The 23,055-nt window shown below is 36.0% G+C and overlaps 2 protein-coding genes and 1 long non-coding RNA gene across 3 annotated transcripts; 2 read left to right on the top strand and 1 right to left on the bottom strand.

Moving 5' to 3' along the window:
* Window positions 1-610: 610 nt before the first annotated feature.
* LOC149875846 (uncharacterized) lies at window positions 611-5,443 on the top strand. Its single transcript, XM_090076126.1, has 4 exons — window positions 611-4,304; window positions 4,538-4,603; window positions 4,863-4,919; window positions 5,078-5,443. Exons 1-4 carry the CDS (start codon window positions 1,514-1,516, stop codon window positions 5,395-5,397), a joined length of 3,234 nt encoding a protein of 1,077 aa, XP_089932252.1. The 5' UTR covers window positions 611-1,513; the 3' UTR covers window positions 5,398-5,443.
* Window positions 2,124-6,189, bottom strand: LOC149875845 (uncharacterized). Its single transcript, XR_016449009.1, has 2 exons — window positions 6,093-6,189; window positions 2,124-5,285 (listed from the first exon to the last, which is right to left on the bottom strand). It is a non-coding gene; the product is annotated as an uncharacterized LOC149875845 (long non-coding RNA).
* Window positions 6,190-15,669: 9,480 nt separating this feature from the next.
* On the top strand, window positions 15,670-22,505 carry LOC149875844 (uncharacterized). Its single transcript, XM_090076127.1, has 4 exons — window positions 15,670-15,745; window positions 18,998-21,817; window positions 22,051-22,116; window positions 22,376-22,505. The coding sequence occupies exons 2-4, from the start codon at window positions 19,027-19,029 to the stop codon at window positions 22,474-22,476; spliced, it is 2,958 nt and encodes a 985-aa protein (XP_089932253.1). The 5' UTR covers window positions 15,670-15,745; window positions 18,998-19,026; the 3' UTR covers window positions 22,477-22,505.
* The last annotated feature ends 550 nt before the right edge of the window (window positions 22,506-23,055 follow it).

The following is a 23,055-nucleotide window of genomic DNA, read 5'->3' as shown; positions in this document are numbered from 1 at the left end:
TGTAGTCGTTGTTATAGTTGCAATGAGTGTTTGTTAATGTTCACAAACTTGGCATGTTTATAATCTATTTTATTTTATCAACACTCTCTGAGTCAGTGATGCTGATGCTGTTGTTGTTATTATGCTTGCAATAAGTGTTGTTAATGTTCACCCACTCTGCTTGTTTTGTTTGTGCCTTTGTTTTTGTTTATCAACACCCTTTGAGTCACTGATGCTGTTGCTGTTGGTGTTATTATAGTTGCAATGAGTGTTAATGTTCACCCACTTTGCTTGCTTTATTTGTTTGTTGCTTTTTTTTTTATCAACACCCTGCGAGTTAGTGATGCTGTTGCTGCTTTTGTCATTTTACTTGTATTTATAGTTGTTACTGTTTAGCCACTTTGCTTGTTTTTTAATCTGTTTTATTTTATCACCACTCTCTGAGTCAGTGATGATGTTGCTGATGCTGTTGTTGTTATTTTACTTGCAATGATAGCTGTTACTGTTCAGCCACTTTGCTTGTTTTTTTTTTGTTTTTGTTTTGTTTGTTTGTTTGTTTGTTTTTTTATATATCCTCTGAGTTAGTGATGCTGTTGTTGTTATTATGCTTTCAATGAGAGCTGTTACTGTTCACCCACTTTGTTTGTTTATAATCTGTTTTATTTTATCAACACTCTCTGAGTCAGTGATGCTGATGCTGATGCTGTTGTTGTTATTATGCTTGCAGTGAGAGTTGTTACTGTTCACCCACTTTGCTTGCTTATTGTCTATTTTATTTTGTCAACACTCTCTGAGTCAGTGATGCTGATGCTGATGCTGTTGTTGTTATTATGCTTGCAATGAGAGTTGTTACTGTTCACCCAATTTGCTTGTTTTGTTTTTTTATTTGTTTTTTTGTTTGTTTTTGTTTTGCTTGTTTTTTTTTATCAATACCCTCTGAGTCAGTGATGCTGTTGCTGTTGTTGTTGTTGTTGTTATAGTTGCAATGAGTGTTTGTTAATGTTCCCCCACTTGGCTTGTACTTTTGTTTTCTTTTTTGTTATGTCAACACTCTCTGAGTCAGTGATGCTGATGCTGTTGTTATTATGCTTGCAATGAGAGTTGTTACTGTTGTAGTTATGTCTGTCATTTGTCCTTGTTAGCAAGTTCTATTTGCCCTCTCTTGCCTTTTTTCAACACAGTTTCTTTCTTTGAGTCATATGGTTGCGAGATCCTCTCAAACTCCATCTCTTTATTTATTTGTTTCTTTTTTTTTTTTTTTTTTCTCATTCTCCTTCTCATAATAGCAATCACTGCTGCCACCATGCATGTAATGCTAGTTGCTCTCATTCTTTTTCATTTGCTAGTGGAAACTTTGTTTCTTCTTGTTGCTCTCTTTTCTTTCTTTTTTCTCTTTTGCAGAGGATTCGAAAAAACACAGCTCTTCCCTGCAGTTGTAAACATTCCAGGATTCCAGGATGCAGGCAGAAGAAAAACACTCTCACTAACTGTCTTCTTTTTTTTAGCATAAACCGTTGCAAACAAACACCTGAACATGTCTTCTTCACAAGAAAACAACACTGTTGTTGCCCCTTCTCCGAACTCTAAAGCGAAAAAAAAGAAAAGAAGGCAGTCACAAGAACAGAGAGACTTAAAGCTCAAAAACAAAGTCAGGGCCGCATTAGTTGCAGCGTGTGGCTCCGTAAACAGGGTTGTACCTTTCTATGGTACCAAGAAGAGGTACGCTGTTAGCTGTCCGATGCCTTTGTGCAAACATTCCTCCACAAGCATTAAAAGACACTTGACTAAAAAAGATCATTCTTGGACTTTGGATGAAGCTTCCATCTTTTACTCTGCAATGGTCAGGAAGTTTCAGCATGCTCGTCTCGAACGCAAGTCCGGCTGTCCAAAACCTTACCCCTGTTTGCAATGTTGGAAGTATTACGACCGACTGGACATACACTTGAAAGAGACTCATTTCTACGATTCCAAGACGATCAAACAAAAGATTGCAGAGGCAAAGCGATACGACAACGACAAGCTCTATGTCCCTCAATTTATTCGACCTGCCTTCTTTGGTATTAAGCCAGTAGCTGAACAAGCGTCTGCATCAGGCTCTGCATCCTCTGCTCCTGGGCCTTCCTCCTCTTTTTCTTCTCCGGTTCTTTCCTCTGATCCTCTTTTAAGCTTGCCCTCATCAGTTGCTGGTTCGTCCGAGGCTCCTTCTGCAAACCACTGCACCTCTGTAGAAAACAAAGAGCTGAACACCGAATCCGTCCTAGACTCTGATTTTAATTCCTTAAAGCACTTGGTTTCCAACTCCTCCGTCTTGACAGAAGATAAGAGACTCTTGTTTCAGCTGGACAAAGATGCTTTTCACTTTTATTACCAGTCAGCAGATGAGCTCTTCAGAGATTTTGAAAAGTGGCTTGTGGTAGCCAACAACAACACTTTGTCACAAGCAAAGATCTACAAAAATGCAGTTGTTGAAATATTGACATGTTGTGACAGCACGCTGACGCTGCACCCGAACGCTCTCACCAATTCCAACGTTTTGGAGGATAGATACTTTTCCATGCACTTTAAAAACATTCAGCTCAATTCCAAGCTGAGTGAACTTGACCAAACAAAAGCCATGTCTTGTCACACGTTGTACAACCGCCTTGTCTACCTTTGTCTCCTGTTTCGTTTCAGTGAAGCCAGGAATGTCTATTTCGGACTTTCTCATGAGGCCATCCGACGTTTGCGCTGCAAGGTGGAGGAGTTACAAAAAGTGCTGAGGCCCTTTCGTTCTTTGAGGAGGAGCCTTGTGAAAAGCAAAAAATGCATCAACATCATCAATGTCAGTTTGCTGAACGAATATGGCAAGTCTGCATACGTAAGACAGTTAGTGGAATCGATTAGAAAGCCGTCTCTTACACCGACTAGAGACAATGCTGTGTCTCTACGAAACCATCTTCTGCTCTCTGTCACTGTAATTAACAGTTTAAGAAAATCTAACATTGCTCTTTTAAACATTAGAGACTACATGGCTGCTGAGAAGAGTGAGTGTGGATATTGCATTGTGCAAGAGCGCTACAAAACAGCATACAAGTACGGAGCCAAAAACATTCTAGTGCCGAACGACTTGAAAGTGTTGATCGATATTTATTTGCTGAGATACAGAGACCTTCTTGTCAACGACTCTCACTACATGGCTGCAGACACCAAGACTGTTTTGGAGTTGAGCGACTGCTACAGGCCCCTTTTTCCATCGATGAGACCCAACAAAGACGAATGTGTGACACTCGGTGCAACTAGAGTGCCTGTTTACCAGATGGGTTCCTCTGCTATCTCCTCTTGCCTGACGTCCTGCTTCAGAAAAAGCCAAGTAAACATTCCCATGAAGCGTCTTACTCCCACTTGCATTCGCGGTTCGATAGCCACTTACTTTGCCAACAACAGCAAAGAAGATCGCGAGCGGTTTGCTACACTCTACATGAAGCACAGCAGGAACACAATGGATAGCTTTTATGTGTCCCAGTGGAACGCTGCAGAGGAGTTGCGCTTTGCCCTGGGCATCGGACAGTCCTTCGGAGTCATAGAGTCTTTGACTGTTGAAAAGTCTGAGAGACCACCAAAGAAGGAGAAGGATGTGATGGACTGGCTCCAAACTAATGCAGAGGAGTACGGTTTTCATGAGGTTGAGGACATCTTTGAGGAAGATTTAGACTCCGGTTCTGACTCTGAAGAATGTGCTGCTACTTTCAGCTGTACCACAGTGGTTCCGTTTTCTCCAGCTGTAGAAAACAATGTTCCTTTAGAGGATAGCAACGACCATGCCGTAGATTTCTTGTGTGAACCTACCTCAACTCCTGTTTCGTCTGTTCCATCTGAACAAACAATCGCTGGTCCAGTTCTTGAACTATCCCCTGCTCTTGCACAACTAGTTCCTAACGAACAAGCTGTTTGTATGGATGTAGATCAGACTCTAGCTGTTCCTGTTGGCACAGCTTGTTCTCCTCTTGCATTAACATTATTTCCTGATGAACCGGATTTTATTGAACACCATGCAAAACTTTCTCCAGTTTACTTTAATGAGCAAGTGGTTGCCAAACCTGTTTCTGCTTCTCCTTCTCAGCAAGTCGCTTTCTGTCCTTCAAAAGAGGTCTTTTCTGTTCCTCTGACTCCTAGCCTTGTTGCTTTTCAGCAAACATTGGCCAAACCCAGTTTGTTTCTTTCATCTGATCCAGTTTCAGCTGTTCCTGTCCAACAGGCTGGTACTGTTCTTGCAAAGCAGCTCTCACCTTATGCTGTTCAATCTGTTGGTAGCCTATTTAGCCAAAGTCTTGCCTCTACATCCAGAGGTAAATTCTTTTTGATTTTTGATTTTTGATTTTTATGCAAATCTCAACACGCTTTCAAAAAATGAAAATGCCCAAATCAACTCCTTGCCCTATTGTTATTGTTAGAGCTGTAAAAAAAACAAAACAAAACAAAAAAACAACACAGAAGTGTGTATGTATTTGTTGCAGGACTAATTCTGTGATTGCTTAAATGTTTATACAAGTGAATGATACTAAAACTGATTATGTTTTAGAAGTAAAAGATCCAAGAAGAAAAAAAATCAAGTTGGAAATGCCATCTTTCACTCAAGAACTCATCGGTAATGTAAAACCTAATTTATACAAAGATATATAAACACAAACCTCTTCTTGCACAATTTCAGATGGTTAACTGTTAACAAAAACTAGCCATCATTGCTAAGTGCACTTTTAGAAAGTTGTGTCTACCCGATTTCTAATGATGAAGTTAGAAACATCACCGTTAGAAATCATGCACAGCTTGTTATCATCTCTAACACTTAGAAACTGTTGATGGTTTTTATGAATTAGAAAAATGAACATGGTTTTATTTTATTTCAGGATCAACTCAGCCAAGAACAAAGGAAAACAAAGCAGAAGTTAGCCAATGCCATTTAGGTAATCTTTCAAAAACCAGTTATTGCTATCAGTGCAAACAATAAGGTCAACAAAAAAAAAATAAATAAAAAAACAGAATAAATCTTGTCTTACTTCAGAACCAAATGAATATTTGATTTAATCACTTTGTGTTATGACTTGAGTTTGTAAAATTTTAGATGAAATAGTTGAAGAGCTGAATGCTTGCCCTGGCCACAACGAATGGTTCAACACCAGAAGTTTTCCACGATGTGCAGCTTTGGTGTTGGCATACATCTTGCAAGACGTGTTTACAGATGTAAGCTCAAGTTGCTCGTACAAAGATTACCTTGGCATCTTGGCAAATCATAGCAGTGACAAGCTCATTCATGTCTTGCAAAAGTACTCCTACCAAAGCCATATTAAAGACAAAATTAAAAACATGAAGCTAAAAATTCAAAAAGAGGGTAGTTTAGAAAAGTTTGTTCAATATGGCAATATCGTGAAACCATTTATGTAGTTTAGATAAGTTTGTTCAGTTTGGCAATAAAGATGGGCCTTTTGTGTAGTTTGTTTTATCTATGCTTTTGCAAATATTTTTATCTGTTTCGCTAAAGACATAATAAACAAGAAGTTCTGTTAAACTGTTCTCACATTTCTTATTTAAAGATAGTTCAAACTTTTTTTTATCTTTAAAAAAAAAAAAAAGAAGTCGTTTTGTTATTCTGTGAAAACTTTTAATAGAGTTGCATTTAGAATTACTTCTGATGTTTTTAAGAGTTTGTTAAAAAGCAAAATAATATTTCCTGTGATGTTAAACTGCATAAGTGAAATTTAAAAAAGGAAAACTGCTCCAACCATTTTTCGGAAAAAGAAATCAAAAAGTTCCTTATTTTAAAAGATCTAGACATCCATTTCTTCTTCAGCAAAATAGCGAGGCTTTTTTATGAACTCTTACTCTCTATTTTTTCATATCTTTACACAAAGGATTTTGTTTAGATCAATGTAAACATACATAGAAGTATATTATGTTTTTTTTTTTTTTTTTGTTTTTATGCAGTCTAACTTTTGTTTCACTTCTATTTTATTTTACGTTTATCTTGTATTTTATCATGCCTTATTGGTTTTTGCGTTTTGTGATGTCAAGCTGCGTAAGCTAAACTTAAAAGGGGAAAACTACGCTAACTTTTCTTTGAAAAAATATTCAAGAAGTACCTTAAACGAAAGAGAAAGCACACGAATCTTGCCATCCAATTCTTCTTCTGCAAAGTAGCGAGGCTTTTTATGTACTTTTGCTCTCTAATTTATCTCTATTTACGCAAAGGGTTTTATTTCAATGTAAACACGTATAAAAGAATACTTTGTTAAAAATAATGTTAAAGGAGTTGCGTAAAAAAAAACGTCTGAATAAAGTTTCTTTACAAAAAAAACAACTAAGAAACAAGCGCGCCTAAGAAAAACCAGATCGCGATTCACTAAGTCAAAAAACGAAAGAAACAAAGTTTAAAAGGTCTTTCTAGACAACAAATTCTATTTTTGGCAATGCAGTTTTTGTATTTATGCAACCTAACTTTTGTTTGACTTCTATTTTATTTTACGTTTACCTTGTATTTTATCTTGCCTTTTTGTGTTTTGTGATGTCAAGCTACATAATCTAAACTTAAAAGAAGGAAACTAGGCTAACTTTTCTAGTAGAATATTATGTTGTTGGTTTTGTATGCAGCCTAACTTTAGTTTCATCTATATTTTATTTTGCGTTTATCTTATATTTTATCTTGTCTTTTTGAGTTTTGTATTTTGTGATGTCAAGCTACATAATTTAAACTTAAAAGAAGAAAACTAGGCTAACTTTTCTTTGAAAAATTGTTCAAAAACTACCTTACACCGATAGAGATAGCTCACGAATTTAAAAAGTTGCATCTATTCATCTTCTTCTTCAGCAAAGTAAAGCTTTTTATGCACTTTTACTCTCTAACTTACCTATATTTGCGTAAAGGATTTTATTTAATTCAATTTAAACATAACTAGTAGAATATTATGTTGTTGGTTTTGTATGCAGCCTAACTTTAGTTTCATCTATATTTTATTTTGCGTTTATCTTATATTTTATCTTGTCTTTTTGAGTTTTATATTTTGTGATGTCAAGCTACATAAGCTAAACTTTAAAGAGGAAATTTACGCTAACCTGTCTTTGAAAAACTATTCAAAAACTACCTTTAACAAAGTAGCGAGGCTTTTTATGCGCTTTTACTCTCTAACATACCTATTTTTGCGCAAAGGATTTTATTTAATTCAATTTAAACATGCCTAGTAGATTATTATGTTGTTGGTTTTTTATGCAGCCTAACTTTAGCTACATCTATTTTTCATTTTACGTTTGTCTTATATTTTATTTTATCTTTTTGTGTTCTGTGATGTCAAGCTACATAAGCTAATGTTAAAAGAGGAAAGCTGCGCTAACCTTTCTTTGAAAAACTATTCGAAATCTATTTTTGAGATAATCTAGATTTAAAAGAGGAACACTACGCTAATTTTGCTTTGAAAAAACTCTCGAAAACTAACTTATTCGATAGAGATAGCACACAAATTTAAAAAATTGTATCTACTCATCCACTTCTTCTACAGCAAAGTACTGAGGCTTTTTATGCACTTTTATTCTCTAACATACCTATATTTGCGCAAAGGATTTTATTTAACTCAATGTAAACATACATAGAAGAGTATTGTTACCCGTTTGTTTTATGCAGCCTAACTTTAGTTTCATCTATACATTATATTGCGTTTACCTTATATTTTATCTTGCCTTTGTTAGTTTTGTGTTTTGTTATGTCAAGCTTCATAATCTAATCTTAAAAGGGGAAAACTGCGCTAACTTTTCTTTGAAAAAGTACTCAAAAAGGACCTAAATCGATATAGATAGCTCACAATTTTAAAAAGTTGCATATAGTCATCTTCTTCTTCAGCAAAGTATCGAGGCTTTTTATGGATTTTTACTCTAACTTTCCTATATTTGCGCAAAGGACATTATTTAATTCAACTTAAACATGCCTAGTAGATTATTATGTTGTTGGTTTTTTATGCAGTCTAAACTTTGTTACATCTATATTTTACGATTAACTTATATTTTATCTTGCCTTTTTGAGCTTTGTGTTCTGTGATGTCAAGCTACATAGTCTAAACATAAAAGAGGAAAACTACGCTAAACTTGCTTTGAAAAACTATTCAAAAACTACCTTTAACAAAGTAGCGAGGCTTTTCATGCACTTTTACTCTCTAACATACCTACATTTGCGCAAAGGATTTTATTTAATTCAATTTAAACATGCCTAGTAGATTATTATGTTGTTGGTTTTTTATGCAGCCTAACTTTAGTTTCATCTATATTATGTTTTAGGTTTATCATATATTTTATCTTTTCTTTTTGAGTTTTGAGTTTTGTGATGCCAAGCAACTTAAGCTAAACTTAAAAGTGGAATGCTACGCTAACCTTTCTTTGAAAATCTATTCATAAACTACCCTAGACAAAAGCTAGATTTAAAAGAGGAAAACTACACTATTTTTACTTTGAAAAAACTTTCGAAAACTACCTTAATCGATAGAGATAGCACACGATTTTAAAAAATTGCATATAGTCATCCACTACTTCTGCAGCAAAGTAGCGAGGCTCTTTATGCACTTTTTCTCACTAGTTTGCTTATATTTACGCAAAGGAATTCATTTAATTCAATCCAAACATATATAGAAGATTATTATGTTACGATTTTTTTTTTCTTTTATGCAGCCTAACATTTATTTCACCTACATTTTATTTTACGATTAACTTTTATATTACCTTTCCTTTTAGTGTTTTGTGTTTTGTGATGTCAAGCTACATAAGCCAAACTTTAAAGAGGAAAACTACGCTAAGCTTTCTTTGAAAAACTATTCAAAAACTACCTTAAACAAAGTAGCGAGGCTTTTTATGCACTTTTACTCTCTAACATACCTACATTTGTGCATAGGGTTTTATTAGATTCTAGTAGGTTATTACGTTGTTGTTTTTTTATGCAGTCTAACTTTAGCTTCATCTATATTTTATTTTACGTTTATCTTATATTTTATTTTGTCTTTTTGAATTTTGTGTTTTGTGATGTCAAGCTACATAAGCTAAACTTAAAAGAGGAAAGCTACGCTAACCTTTCTTTGAAAAGCTGTTCAAAAACTACCTTAGACATAATCTAGATTTAAAAGAGAAAGACTACGCTATTTTTGCTTTGAAAAATCTTTCGAAAACTACCTTAATCGATAGAGATAGCACAGGATTTTAAAAAGTTGTATCTAGTCATCCACTTCTTTCACAGCAAAGTAGCGAGGCTTTCTATGCGCTTTTACTCTCTAACATACCTATTTTTGCGCAAAGGATTTTATTTAATTCAATTTAAACATGCCTAGTAGATTATTATGTTGTTGGTTTTTTATGCTGCCTAACTTTAGCTACATCTATTTTTCATTTTACGTTTGTCTTATATTTTATTTTATCTTTTTGTGTTCTGTGATGTCAAGCTACATAAGCTAATGTTAAAAGAGGAAAGCTGCGCTAACCTTTCTTTGAAAAACTATTCGAAATCTATTTTTGAGATAATCTAGATTTAAAAGAGGAACACTACGCTAATTTTGCTTTGAAAAAACTCTCGAAAACTACCTTATTCAATAGAGATAGCACACAAATTTAAAAAATTGTATCTACTCATCCACATCTTCTTTTTATGGATTTTTACTCTCTTATCTACCCAAATTTGCGCAAAGGACTTTACTTAATTCAACTTAAACATGTCTAGTAGATTATTAAGTTGTTTGTTTTTTATGCAGCCTAACTTTAGTTTCATTTATATTTTATTTTACGTTTATCTGATACTTTATCTTGTCTTTTTGTGTGTTGTTTTGTCAAGCTACATAAGCTAAACTTAAAAGTGGAAAAGTACGCTAACCTTTCTTTGAAAATCTATTCAAAAACTGCTTAGACATAAGCTAGATTTAAAAGAGGAAGACTACGCTATTTATGCTTTTAAAAAACTTTCGAAAAATACCTTAATCCATTGAGGTAGTGCACGAATTTACAAAGTTGTATCTAGTCATCCACTTCTTCTATAGCAAAGTAGCGAGGCTTTTTATGCACTTTTGCGTTCTAATTTATCTCTGTTTACGCATATGGTTTTTGTTTATTTCTATGTAATGATATACAAAAGAGTATTTTGTTAAAGATTATGCTGCAGGAGCTGCGTAAAAAAACTCTGGCGACCTTTCCTTAAGAAAAAAGCAACTGAAAGACATGTGCGCCTTAGAAAATTCAAATCGCGATTCACCAAATTAAAAGACGAAAAGAACGACCTTTAAAAGCTCTCACTAGACATTTGTGTTTATGATAGGCAATGCAGTTTTTGATTTTATGCAGCCTAACATTTGTTTCATCTATATCTTATTTTACGTTTATCTTATACTTTATCTTGCCTTTTTGAGTTTAGTATTTTGTGATGTCATGCTAAATAAACTATACTTTGCTAATTTTTATTTGAAAAAATATTCAAAAACTACCTGAATTATAAGCTAGATCTAAAGGAGGAAAACTACGCTAACTTTTCTTTAAAAAAAATATTTAAAAACTACCTTAAACATAAGCTATATCCAAAAGAGGAAAACTATGCTAACTTTTCTTTAAAAAAATATTTAAAAACTACCTTAAACATAAGCTAGATCTAAAAGAGGAAAACTACGCTAACTTTTCTTTGAAAAAATACTCAAAAACTACCTTAAACATAAGCTAGATCTAAAAGAGGAAAACTACGCTAACTTTTCTTTGAAAAAATACTCAAAAACTACCTTAAACATAAGCTAGATCTAAAAGAGGAAAACTACGCTAACAATTCTTTGAAAAAATATTCGAAAACTACCTTTAAACATGATTTAGATTTAATAGATGAAAACTACGCTAACATTTCTTTGAAAAAACATTCAAAAACTACCTTTAAACATGATTTAAATTTAATAGATGAAAACTACGCTAACATTTCTTTGAAAAAACATTCAAAAACTACCTTTAAACATGATTTAAATTTAAAAAAGGAAAACTACGCTAACATTTCTTTGAAAAAATATTCAAAAAGTACCTTAATCGAAAGAGATAGCACACGAAATTAAAAAGTTGCATTTAGTCATCCGTTTCTTCTTCATCAAAGTAGCGAGGCGTTTATGCACTTTTTATTCTCTAAGTTATCTCTACTTACGCAAATGGCTTTTGTTTATTTCAATGTAAAACTTTTCAAAAGAGTATTTTGTTAAAGATTATGCTGCAGGGGCTGTGTAAGAAAACTCTGGTGACCTTTCTTTAAGAAAAAGCAACTAAAGTAGATGTGCGCCTAAGAAAATCCAAATTGCGATTCACTAAATTAAAAGACATATACAACAAACTTTAAAAGTGAAACTATTTTTACAAGCGTATTTGGTAAAGATGAAATGTTCTTATGACATTTTAACGTTACGAAAGGGATTTTCTTCTGTTCAAATATTTATTACAATTTAAAGTGTTAAATAATGTTACAGAAACGACCTAAAACGCCTGTTGTATTAATTTAAACGAACAAAATAGATAAAAAAAAAGAAAAACTATCATTAAAAAAAAAAAAGTAAAAAAAGAAAAGAAATAGAAGTTGAGGAAAAATAAAAATAAGAACTTCTAACAAAGAGCTCTTCTTTTTATTTTTCAGATTTTAGATGCTTAATTCCTTGAATGAAAAGTTGAACTGATGACTCACTACTAAGGTTGTTCCTAGCCTTCCCGTTCTCAAACTAGGCCATTCTGAGAGGCTGTTTGATTAAGTACCGTTGATAGTAGTATCGCACGTAAGAGACTTCTAAAACTCTGATTATTATTAATTCCTGGAATGAAGAGATGACTTCATACTCACTAACGAGGTTGTTCTTAGCCATCCGTTCTTAAACTAAGCAAAACAGTGAAGTTGTTTGATTAAGTATCACAGTTTGCTGATTTGCACATGCACCATTGCCGAAACTGTGATGCTTGGTTCCTTGATTGGATTGAAGAAGCTCATCACCATGCATTTTACAAGCTGTCCGTTGTTATGTTTTGCAATTCAGTGGTTCTGTTTTGCAATTCATTTTCTGTTTGTTTAAGTATCATCGATGGTGGTGTCGTGCATGCAAACTTTCCGAAACTCTGATGCTTGTTTTTCTTGAATGGAGAGATGAGCTTATACTTTAGGTGACTTTTAAAACTGCAGTAATTAGTGCCTCGAATGGAAAAACGAACTCATTCATTACAGACCAAGGTTGTTCCTGGCCATCCGTTAACATATTAGGCAACAGTACAGCGAAGCTGTTTGTTTTACAAGCTTTTGTCGTTTCGAGAAATCACTACATTAAGCATTCGATGGTGATACACGACTGATGGCCAGGTTCTGATTTTCGAATGAAAAGAAGAGTCGCATCCGACCACCGGTCGGCTTTCGACGCAAAACAGCTGTACACACTCGTCCAACGATCCAGTGACTAACTGTTGCAACGAGAAAGTTAGCTTTATTTGTCGTGCAGATTGTCCGCTTTGACGTAAAATGCTAGAAATTTGCTGAACGCTCGGTTTGCGCCGCCCAAGAGTCATTCTGTTTCTGCGTTGCCAGCGTCTGTCGGCTAAATACAACTGTAGACTCCGCGCAAGCTTTTTCACCGCAAAAGTTGTACAGAGCCACACCGAAGGCTAAAATCGACTTTAAGGTCGAAGGTTAAAATCGACCCTAGAGGTTTGAAAACGACGTCACGAAATTTTCAAGACATCATCGAAGAAAATTACGGCGGCCAGATGCAACTCTTAGTACTAACTCTACTAATCTTAGTACGTTAAGCATTCCAGTCGAGAGATCAGACGTTTTTTCGTCACCTAAGAGACCGGCCGATGCGTTTGCGACGCTGCGGAAAGAAAGAAGATGGCAAACCACAGGGTTGTTACCGTAACAAACCTCCGTGAGTACCTCCATCTCGAGTGGCTTTTGAAGAAACGTTCGTTTTAAACTCAAAGGGATGGTTGTTAAAGCTCACAAACGCCTGGTTAACGATTTTCTAACGGCAGACACCGTGTTTACAATGGATACAGACCGATTAACTGAGCCCAAAGCGCAAGATCTATCAGAAAACTCCTCTAGGTCGATGCAACGAAACTACTAGACGCGTGCACCTAGCGGCACGTTACAACCGAAGGACGCCCCTCGTGGACACTAAACTCCTGCTTGATATCCTCGTCCCCAGGTTTCCAAACCGTAACCCCAACCCCCTCTAATCCTAACCCCCTTACCCTCTAACTCTCCCCCCTCAAAAAAACAAAAAACATAAAAAAGCAAACAAAACGAAAAAAAAACTTGCTTCCCTCCTCACTTTTAGCTCTAGGATGCAACACCTTTTTGCCGCCCTCCGCTAGAAGGGAGTAGGGAGTAACGAAAGCTTGACATCAAAGTAGCGTTTCGTATGAGATTTGTTTGCCAAAATTTGAGCGTTTTTAAAAAAGCCAAGACTTCGTCAGAGGGGTTTCTTCTTTTCTCCTAAAGCTATCGATCGATTAAAAAGCTCAAAGCAAAGAAATTCAAAACAAAATACAAAAACGGGAAGTTTTAGTTTCTGCACCACAAGCCAAGCACTAGTTCAAACTGGAGATAATAAAAGGAAATCGAATGATCTCACTTCTCAAACCACTGAGCTGCCATTGGTCGGCAGTCTCTTGTTTGGAGACCATTGAGCTGCCATTGGTTGGCTGTTTAATCGTTGCGATTGGTCGGCAGTTTTATCGTTGGAGACCATTGAGAGATATAAAAGGAATTTTTTTTTTGAGCACAACATTAAACGTTAAATCGTTAGATGTTGTTATAAAGGCACCATTAGAATGCGATGTCCTCAAATATTTTCCTCGATATTTTAATAAGTAAACAAAAACAAAACTAAGTCTTGCAACTGGCGAAAACTTTCAATAAGCAAACAAAGCAACAACTTTCCTTTCGAGTTTTTTACATTTTAAACAAAAGACAAACAAAGAAAAAAAAAAAACAAACAAAAACAAAAACAAAAACAAAAAAACAAAACAAAAACAAAACAGAAAAGGGAGAATGAGTGAGTCGACTGATTTCGCTCAACTGTCTTAAACGAGAAGTCATAAACGTTTGCTTGTGCCAGCAAGTTGCAAATTAAGTTGTAAATGAACTGCACCGCAAAAGCTTAACCACAGTTTATTAAGCATATTAAGCCTTTGCTGACATGTTAAGACATTTTAAGCCTTTGCTATTATCATGAGGCTTTTGCTCCACGAGCCAAAAAAGTACGCTAGAGTTGACAAACTGCATCGCGGTCGAAAAGTGTAATTACGCCAACACTTTTATCCGTTTTAAGCATTTCGTTTTCGCACGAACAACAATTAAAGCAGCTCGTTGAGCTTAACGACGTTCGTATTTTTTTTCGAAGCCAAAACTTCGGCTATAAGTAGAATGAAGAGGCACTTCGAAAAACAACAAAGCTGTTCGCAGTCGATAGCAACGAGCGACAACATCTCTGCGAGTCTGGCATCAAGGTAAACAGTTTTTTTTTACATTTTCATTTGTAAGTGCCACTTTTGTGTACATTATGTATTCAAAAATTTCTTGCTGACGCTAGATTTTTCGTTTTCAATGAACAACAGTTGCAACCTCTAGTCGTTTGCTAAAACAGCTTGCTAGGACAACCAAATCAATCATATGTTGTGAAAATTTCTTTTTGTTCAACTGACTAAGGAAGATCGAGCGAACGCTTTTTTTTTTATAACTTGTTTGTATCATATTGCTATTAAGAAAACAGCGTTGTGTATACTAAACGTGACATAATTGGCAATTATCCGTAACTAAAAATAAGATAGAAATTACAAACTTGATACCATATTTTAATTACTCTAACAAAACTAGACGTCATCGCGTGAGAAAATAAATGTTCATAACACATAACCTATTTTTTTGTTTTTTTTTTCTTCTCTTTTTTCCTTTTAATCTCTTTTCTTTCGTCCAAAAAGCGTTTTGATTTTTGCCTCGCCACAAGCGATGAAATCGATAAAAAAACCTGCTCGGACATTCTCAATTCTCAACAACAAAAGCAATCAAAGTTCTAGCTCTCGAGCACGTGCGCCGACAGGTTGATGAAACCGTTCAAATATGCTCGATCGCTAGAATTTAAAGAAAGAAACAAGCCAGAAACAAACCAAAATAAAAAAAACAAAAACAAAAATGGACATCTTTAGAACGCTTAAATTTTATAAAATATTTTCCTCTGCGTTTTTAACCAGCTAAACTGTCGTAAAGTTTTTTCGGTGCAGTTCATTTAAAAAACTTAGTTTTCAACTTTTAAACGTTTTAGACTTCTCGTTTAAGGCAGTCGAAAGAAATGAGTCGACTCACTCTCTCTCTCCCTATTCGGTTTTGTTTTTGTTTATTTGTTTTTGTTTTTTCTTCGTTTGCCTTCGTTTGCCTTTGTTTGCTTTTGGAAAAGTTGTCGCCATGCGAGACTTAGTTTTTTTTTTTTTTTGCTCAAATTGAGCACAAGTGAGTTTCTAGTCTTGAAAGTGTGCAAAGTGTGGGCCAATCTGGTGGCTGGAGTGATGACACGTGAATGCTGGAAATTCCAGACTTTGAGCGGATTCAGCGTACATAGAAAGAAAATGTAGCATTCACGTGGGTCTCTCCTAAGCGTGCCATTGGTCGGTCTGCTGTCCTTAAGTACCCCCCTCCCCCCCCTCAACGTCACGTTTGCTCAACTTTCTCGGTCTTTGGCGCCCAGAGAAAGCTTGAGGAAGGATAAAAAATGGCGAGGTTTCGGTACTGCGTTTTCTGTTTTTCTTATTTGTTTTTGTTTGTTTGCTTGTTTGTTTGTTTGTTTGTTTGTTAATTTTTTTAATTTTTTTTTTTTTGTTTGTTTGTTTCGTTCGTTTGTTTGTTTGTTTGTTTCGTTTGCTTCGTTTGTTTTGTGATGTTTTGTTTTCCCTTCTTGATGGCACAAAACAGAAGCAAACAAGACTTTCGGTTATATTCGGTTATATTCGGTTCAATAAAAGTTTGTTGGTTTCTGCACAACAACAACAACAACCACAACAACAAAAGTCCCTCTGTCCCTCAAAAGCAGTTTCTCCTCTGTCCTAAAGAAGAGCCTCTTTGTAATCGATCTTGTCTGAATGCAGCTCTCCTTTTGCCTACAGGTTTTTATTCCAACCCTTTTGTTGTTGTTAGTGCCATGTTGTTGTTATTGTTATACTCTGTAAAAGCAGTTGTTGCTGTTGTACTTGTTTGTTGTTTCTAAAGACACTGTTGTTGCTGCTGTTAGCGCTGTTAGTAATCACCCACTTGGCTTGTATTTTTGTTTCTTGTTTTTGTTTTTTGTTTTATTTATAAACACTCTCTGAGTAAGTGATGCTGTTGCTGTTGTTGTTGTTACAGTTGCAATGAGTGTTTGTTAATGTTCCCCCACTTGGCTTGTACTTTTGTTTTCTGTTTTGTTTTGTTTTTTTTTTGTTTTTGTTTTTTTTTTCTCAACACTCTCTGAGTAAGTGATGCTGTTGCTGTAGTCGTTGTTATAGTTGCAATGAGTGTTTGTTAATGTTCACCAACTTGGCTTGTTTATAATCTATTTTATTTTATCAACACTCTCTGAGTCAGTGATGGTGTTGCTGTTGCTGTTGTCGTTATTATGCTTGCAATGGGAGTTGTTACTGTTCACCCACTTTGCTTGTTTTGTTTTTATTTCTTTATTTTATCAACACCCTTTGAGCCAGTGATGCTGTTGCTGTTGTTGTTGTTATAGTTGCAATGAGTGTTGTTAATGTTCACCCACTTTGCTTGTGTTTTTGTTTTTGTTTATCAACACCCTTTGTGTCAGTGATGCTGTTGCTGTTGTTCTTATTACAGTTGCAATGAGTGTTTGTTAATGTTCACCAACTTGGCTTGTTTATAATCTATTTTGTTTTATCAACACTCTCTGAGTCAGTGATGCTGATGCTGTTGTTGTTATTGTGCTTGCAATAAGTGTTGCTAATGTTCACCCACTTTGCTTGTTTTGTTTGTGCTTTTGTTTTTGTTTATCAACACCCTTTGAGTCACATCTCTCTTTGCTGTTGGTGTTATTATAGTTGCAATGAGTGTTAATGTTCACCCACTTTGCTTGCTTTGTTTGTTTGTTGCTTTTTTTTTTTATCAACACCCTGCGAGTTAGTGATGCTGTTGCTGCTTTTGTCATTTTACTTGTATTTATAGTTGTTACTGTTCAGCCACTTTGCTTGTTTTTTAATCTGTTTTATTTTATCACCACTCTCTGAGTCAGTGATGATGTTGCTGATGCTGTTGTTGTTATTTTACTTGCAATGATAGCTGTTACTGTTCAGCCACTTTGCTTGTTTTGTTTGTTTGTTTGTTTGTTTTTTTTATCAATATCCTCTGAGTAAGTGATGCTGTTGCTGTTGTTGTTGTTATAGTTGCAATGAGTGTTTGTTAATGTTCCCCCCCTTGGCTTGTACTTCTGTTTTCTGTTTTGTTTTGTTTTTGTTTTTTTTGTTGTTTTTTTTCTCAACACTCTCTGAGTAAGTGATGCTGTTGCTGTAGTCGTTGTTATAGTTGCAATGAGTGTTTGTTAATGTTCACAAACTTGGCATGTTTATAATCTATTTTATTTTATCAACACTCTCTGAGTCAGTGATGCTGATGCTGTTGTTGTTATTATGCTTGCAATAAGTGTTGTTAATGTTCACCCACTCTGCTTGTTTTGTTTGTGCCTTTGTTTTTGTTTATCAACACCCTTTGAGTCACTGATGCTGTTGCTGTTGGTGTTATTATAGTTGCAATGAGTGTTAATGTTCACCCACTTTGCTTGCTTTATTTGTTTGTTGCTTTTTTTTTTATCAACACCCTGCGAGTTAGTGATGCTGTTGCTGCTTTTGTCATTTTACTTGTATTTATAGTTGTTACTGTTTAGCCACTTTGCTTGTTTTTTAATCTGTTTTATTTTATCACCACTCTCTGAGTCAGTGATGATGTTGCTGATGCTGTTGTTGTTATTTTACTTGCAATGATAGCTGTTACTGTTCAGCCACTTTGCTTGTTTTTTTTTTGTTTTTGTTTTGTTTGTTTGTTTGTTTGTTTTTTTATATATCCTCTGAGTTAGTGATGCTGTTGTTGTTATTATGCTTTCAATGAGAGCTGTTACTGTTCACCCACTTTGTTTGTTTATAATCTGTTTTATTTTATCAACACTCTCTGAGTCAGTGATGCTGATGCTGATGCTGTTGTTGTTATTATGCTTGCAGTGAGAGTTGTTACTGTTCACCCACTTTGCTTGCTTATTGTCTATTTTATTTTGTCAACACTCTCTGAGTCAGTGATGCTGATGCTGATGCTGTTGTTGTTATTATGCTTGCAATGAGAGTTGTTACTGTTCACCCAATTTGCTTGTTTTGTTTTTTTATTTGTTTTTTTGTTTGTTTTTGTTTTGCTTGTTTTTTTTTATCAATACCCTCTGAGTCAGTGATGCTGTTGCTGTTGTTGTTGTTGTTGTTATAGTTGCAATGAGTGTTTGTTAATGTTCCCCCACTTGGCTTGTACTTTTGTTTTCTTTTTTGTTATGTCAACACTCTCTGAGTCAGTGATGCTGATGCTGTTGTTATTATGCTTGCAATGAGAGTTGTTACTGTTGTAGTTATGTCTGTCATTTGTCCTTGTTAGCAAGTTCTATTTGCCCTCTCTTGCCTTTTTTCAACACAGTTTCTTTCTTTGAGTCATATGGTTGCGAGATCCTCTCAAACTCCATCTCTTTATTTATTTGTTTCTTTTTTTTTTTTTTTTTTCTCATTCTCCTTCTCATAATAGCAATCACTGCTGCCACCATGCATGTAATGCTAGTTGCTCTCATTCTTTTTCATTTGCTAGTGGAAACTTTGTTTCTTCTTGTTGCTCTCTTTTCTTTCTTTTTTCTCTTTTGCAGAGGATTCGAAAAAACACAGCTCTTCCCTGCAGTTGTAAACATTCCAGGATTCCAGGATGCAGGCAGAAGAAAAACACTCTCACTAACTGTCTTCTTTTTTTTAGCATAAACCGTTGCAAACAAACACCTGAACATGTCTTCTTCACAAGAAAACAACACTGTTGTTGCCCCTTCTCCGAACTCTAAAGCGAAAAAAAAGAAAAGAAGGCAGTCACAAGAACAGAGAGACTTAAAGCTCAAAAACAAAGTCAGGGCCGCATTAGTTGCAGCGTGTGGCTCCGTAAACAGGGTTGTACCTTTCTATGGTACCAAGAAGAGGTACGCTGTTAGCTGTCCGATGCCTTTGTGCAAACATTCCTCCACAAGCATTAAAAGACACTTGACTAAAAAAGATCATTCTTGGACTTTGGATGAAGCTTCCATCTTTTACTCTGCAATGGTCAGGAAGTTTCAGCATGCTCGTCTCGAACGCAAGTCCGGCTGTCCAAAACCTTACCCCTGTTTGCAATGTTGGAAGTATTACGACCGACTGGACATACACTTGAAAGAGACTCATTTCTACGATTCCAAGACGATCAAACAAAAGATTGCAGAGGCAAAGCGATACGACAACGACAAGCTCTATGTCCCTCAATTTATTCGACCTGCCTTCTTTGGTATTAAGCCAGTAGCTGAACAAGCGTCTGCATCAGGCTCTGCATCCTCTGCTCCTGGGCCTTCCTCCTCTTTTTCTTCTCCGGTTCTTTCCTCTGATCCTCTTTTAAGCTTGCCCTCATCAGTTGCTGGTTCGTCCGAGGCTCCTTCTGCAAACCACTGCACCTCTGTAGAAAACAAAGAGCTGAACACCGAATCCGTCCTAGACTCTGATTTTAATTCCTTAAAGCACTTGGTTTCCAACTCCTCCGTCTTGACAGAAGATAAGAGACTCTTGTTTCAGCTGGACAAAGATGCTTTTCACTTTTATTACCAGTCAGCAGATGAGCTCTTCAGAGATTTTGAAAAGTGGCTTGTGGTAGCCAACAACAACACTTTGTCACAAGCAAAGATCTACAAAAATGCAGTTGTTGAAATATTGACATGTTGTGACAGCACGCTGACGCTGCACCCGAACGCTCTCACCAATTCCAACGTTTTGGAGGATAGATACTTTTCCATGCACTTTAAAAACATTCAGCTCAATTCCAAGCTGAGTGAACTTGACCAAACAAAAGCCATGTCTTGTCACACGTTGTACAACCGCCTTGTCTACCTTTGTCTCCTGTTTCGTTTCAGTGAAGCCAGGAATGTCTATTTCGGACTTTCTCATGAGGCCATCCGACGTTTGCGCTGCAAGGTGGAGGAGTTACAAAAAGTGCTGAGGCCCTTTCGTTCTTTGAGGAGGAGCCTTGTGAAAAGCAAAAAATGCATCAACATCATCAATGTCAGTTTGCTGAACGAATATGGCAAGTCTGCATACGTAAGACAGTTAGTGGAATCGATTAGAAAGCCGTCTCTTACACCGACTAGAGACAATGCTGTGTCTCTACGAAACCATCTTCTGCTCTCTGTCACTGTAATTAACAGTTTAAGAAAATCTAACATTGCTCTTTTAAACATTAGAGACTACATGGCTGCTGAGAAGAGTGAGTGTGGATATTGCATTGTGCAAGAGCGCTACAAAACAGCATACAAGTACGGAGCCAAAAACATTCTAGTGCCGAACGACTTGAAAGTGTTGATCGATATTTATTTGCTGAGATACAGAGACCTTCTTGTCAACGACTCTCACTACATGGCTGCAGACACCAAGACTGTTTTGGAGTTGAGCGACTGCTACAGGCCCCTTTTTCCATCGATGAGACCCAACAAAGACGAATGTGTGACACTCGGTGCAACTAGAGTGCCTGTTTACCAGATGGGTTCCTCTGCTATCTCCTCTTGCCTGACGTCCTGCTTCAGAAAAAGCCAAGTAAACATTCCCATGAAGCGTCTTACTCCCACTTGCATTCGCGGTTCGATAGCCACTTACTTTGCCAACAACAGCAAAGAAGATCGCGAGCGGTTTGCTACACTCTACATGAAGCACAGCAGGAACACAATGGATAGCTTTTATGTGTCCCAGTGGAACGCTGCAGAGGAGTTGCGCTTTGCCCTGGGCATCGGACAGTCCTTCGGAGTCATAGAGTCTTTGACTGTTGAAAAGTCTGAGAGACCACCAAAGAAGGAGAAGGATGTGATGGACTGGCTCCAAACTAATGCAGAGGAGTACGGTTTTCATGAGGTTGAGGACATCTTTGAGGAAGATTTAGACTCCGGTTCTGACTCTGAAGAATGTGCTGCTACTTTCAGCTGTACCACAGTGGTTCCGTTTTCTCCAGCTGTAGAAAACAATGTTCCTTTAGAGGATAGCAACGACCATGCCGTAGATTTCTTGTGTGAACCTACCTCAACTCCTGTTTCGTCTGTTCCATCTGAACAAACAATCGCTGGTCCAGTTCTTGAACTATCCCCTGCTCTTGCACAACTAGTTCCTAACGAACAAGCTGTTTGTATGGATGTAGATCAGACTCTAGCTGTTCCTGTTGGCACAGCTTGTTCTCCTCTTGCATTAACATTATTTCCTGATGAACCGGATTTTATTGAACACCATGCAAAACTTTCTCCAGTTTACTTTAATGAGCAAGTGGTTGCCAAACCTGTTTCTGCTTCTCCTTCTCAGCAAGTCGCTTTCTGTCCTTCAAAAGAGGTCTTTTCTGTTCCTCTGACTCCTAGCCTTGTTGCTTTTCAGCAAACATTGGCCAAACCCAGTTTGTTTCTTTCATCTGATCCAGTTTCAGCTGTTCCTGTCCAACAGGCTGGTACTGTTCTTGCAAAGCAGCTCTCACCTTATGCTGTTCAATCTGTTGGTAGCCTATTTAGCCAAAGTCTTGCCTCTACATCCAGAGGTAAATTCTTTTTGATTTTTGATTTTTGATTTTTATGCAAATCTCAACACGCTTTCAAAAAATGAAAATGCCCAAATCAACTCCTTGCCCTATTGTTATTGTTAGAGCTGTAAAAAAAACAAAACAAAACAAAAAAACAACACAGAAGTGTGTATGTATTTGTTGCAGGACTAATTCTGTGATTGCTTAAATGTTTATACAAGTGAATGATACTAAAACTGATTATGTTTTAGAAGTAAAAGATCCAAGAAGAAAAAAAATCAAGTTGGAAATGCCATCTTTCACTCAAGAACTCATCGGTAATGTAAAACCTAATTTATACAAAGATATATAAACACAAACCTCTTCTTGCACAATTTCAGATGGTTAACTGTTAACAAAAACTAGCCATCATTGCTAAGTGCACTTTTAGAAAGTTGTGTCTACCCGATTTCTAATGATGAAGTTAGAAACATCACCGTTAGAAATCATGCACAGCTTGTTATCATCTCTAACACTTAGAAACTGTTGATGGTTTTTATGAATTAGAAAAATGAACATGGTTTTATTTTATTTCAGGATCAACTCAGCCAAGAACAAAGGAAAACAAAGCAGAAGTTAGCCAATGCCATTTAGGTAATCTTTCAAAAACCAGTTATTGCTATCAGTGCAAACAATAAGGTCAACAAAAAAAAAATAAATAAAAAAACAGAATAAATCTTGTCTTACTTCAGAACCAAATGAATATTTGATTTAATCACTTTGTGTTATGACTTGAGTTTGTAAAATTTTAGATGAAATAGTTGAAGAGCTGAATGCTTGCCCTGGCCACAACGAATGGTTCAACACCAGAAGTTTTCCACGATGTGCAGCTTTGGTGTTGCATACATCTTGCAAGACGTGTTTACAGATGTAAGCTCAAGTTGCTCGTACAAAGATTACCTTGGCATCTTGGCAAATCATAGCAGTGACAAGCTCATTCATGTCTTGCAAAAGTACTCCTACCAAAGCCATATTAAAGACAAAATTAAAAACATGAAGCTAAAAATTCAAAAGAGGGTAGTTTAGAAAAGTTTGTTCAATATGGCAATATCGTGAAACCATTTATGTAGTTTAGATAAGTTTGTTCAGTTTGGCAATAAAGATGGGCCTTTTGTGTAGTTTGTTTTATCTATGCTTTTGCAAATATTTTTATCTGTTTCGCTAAAGACATAATAAACAAGAAGTTCTGTTAAACTGTTCTCACATTTCTTATTTAA

This window comes from Hydra viridissima, unplaced genomic scaffold, assembly GCF_058129835.1.
Source record: "Hydra viridissima isolate aposymbiotic clone 2 unplaced genomic scaffold, HvirCarnegie_v1 scaffold_138, whole genome shotgun sequence".
Taxonomy (NCBI): Eukaryota; Metazoa; Cnidaria; class Hydrozoa; order Anthoathecata; family Hydridae; genus Hydra; species Hydra viridissima.
The sequence above is the reverse complement of the archived record's forward strand: the minus strand, read 5'-3'. Positions and strand labels throughout refer to the sequence as shown.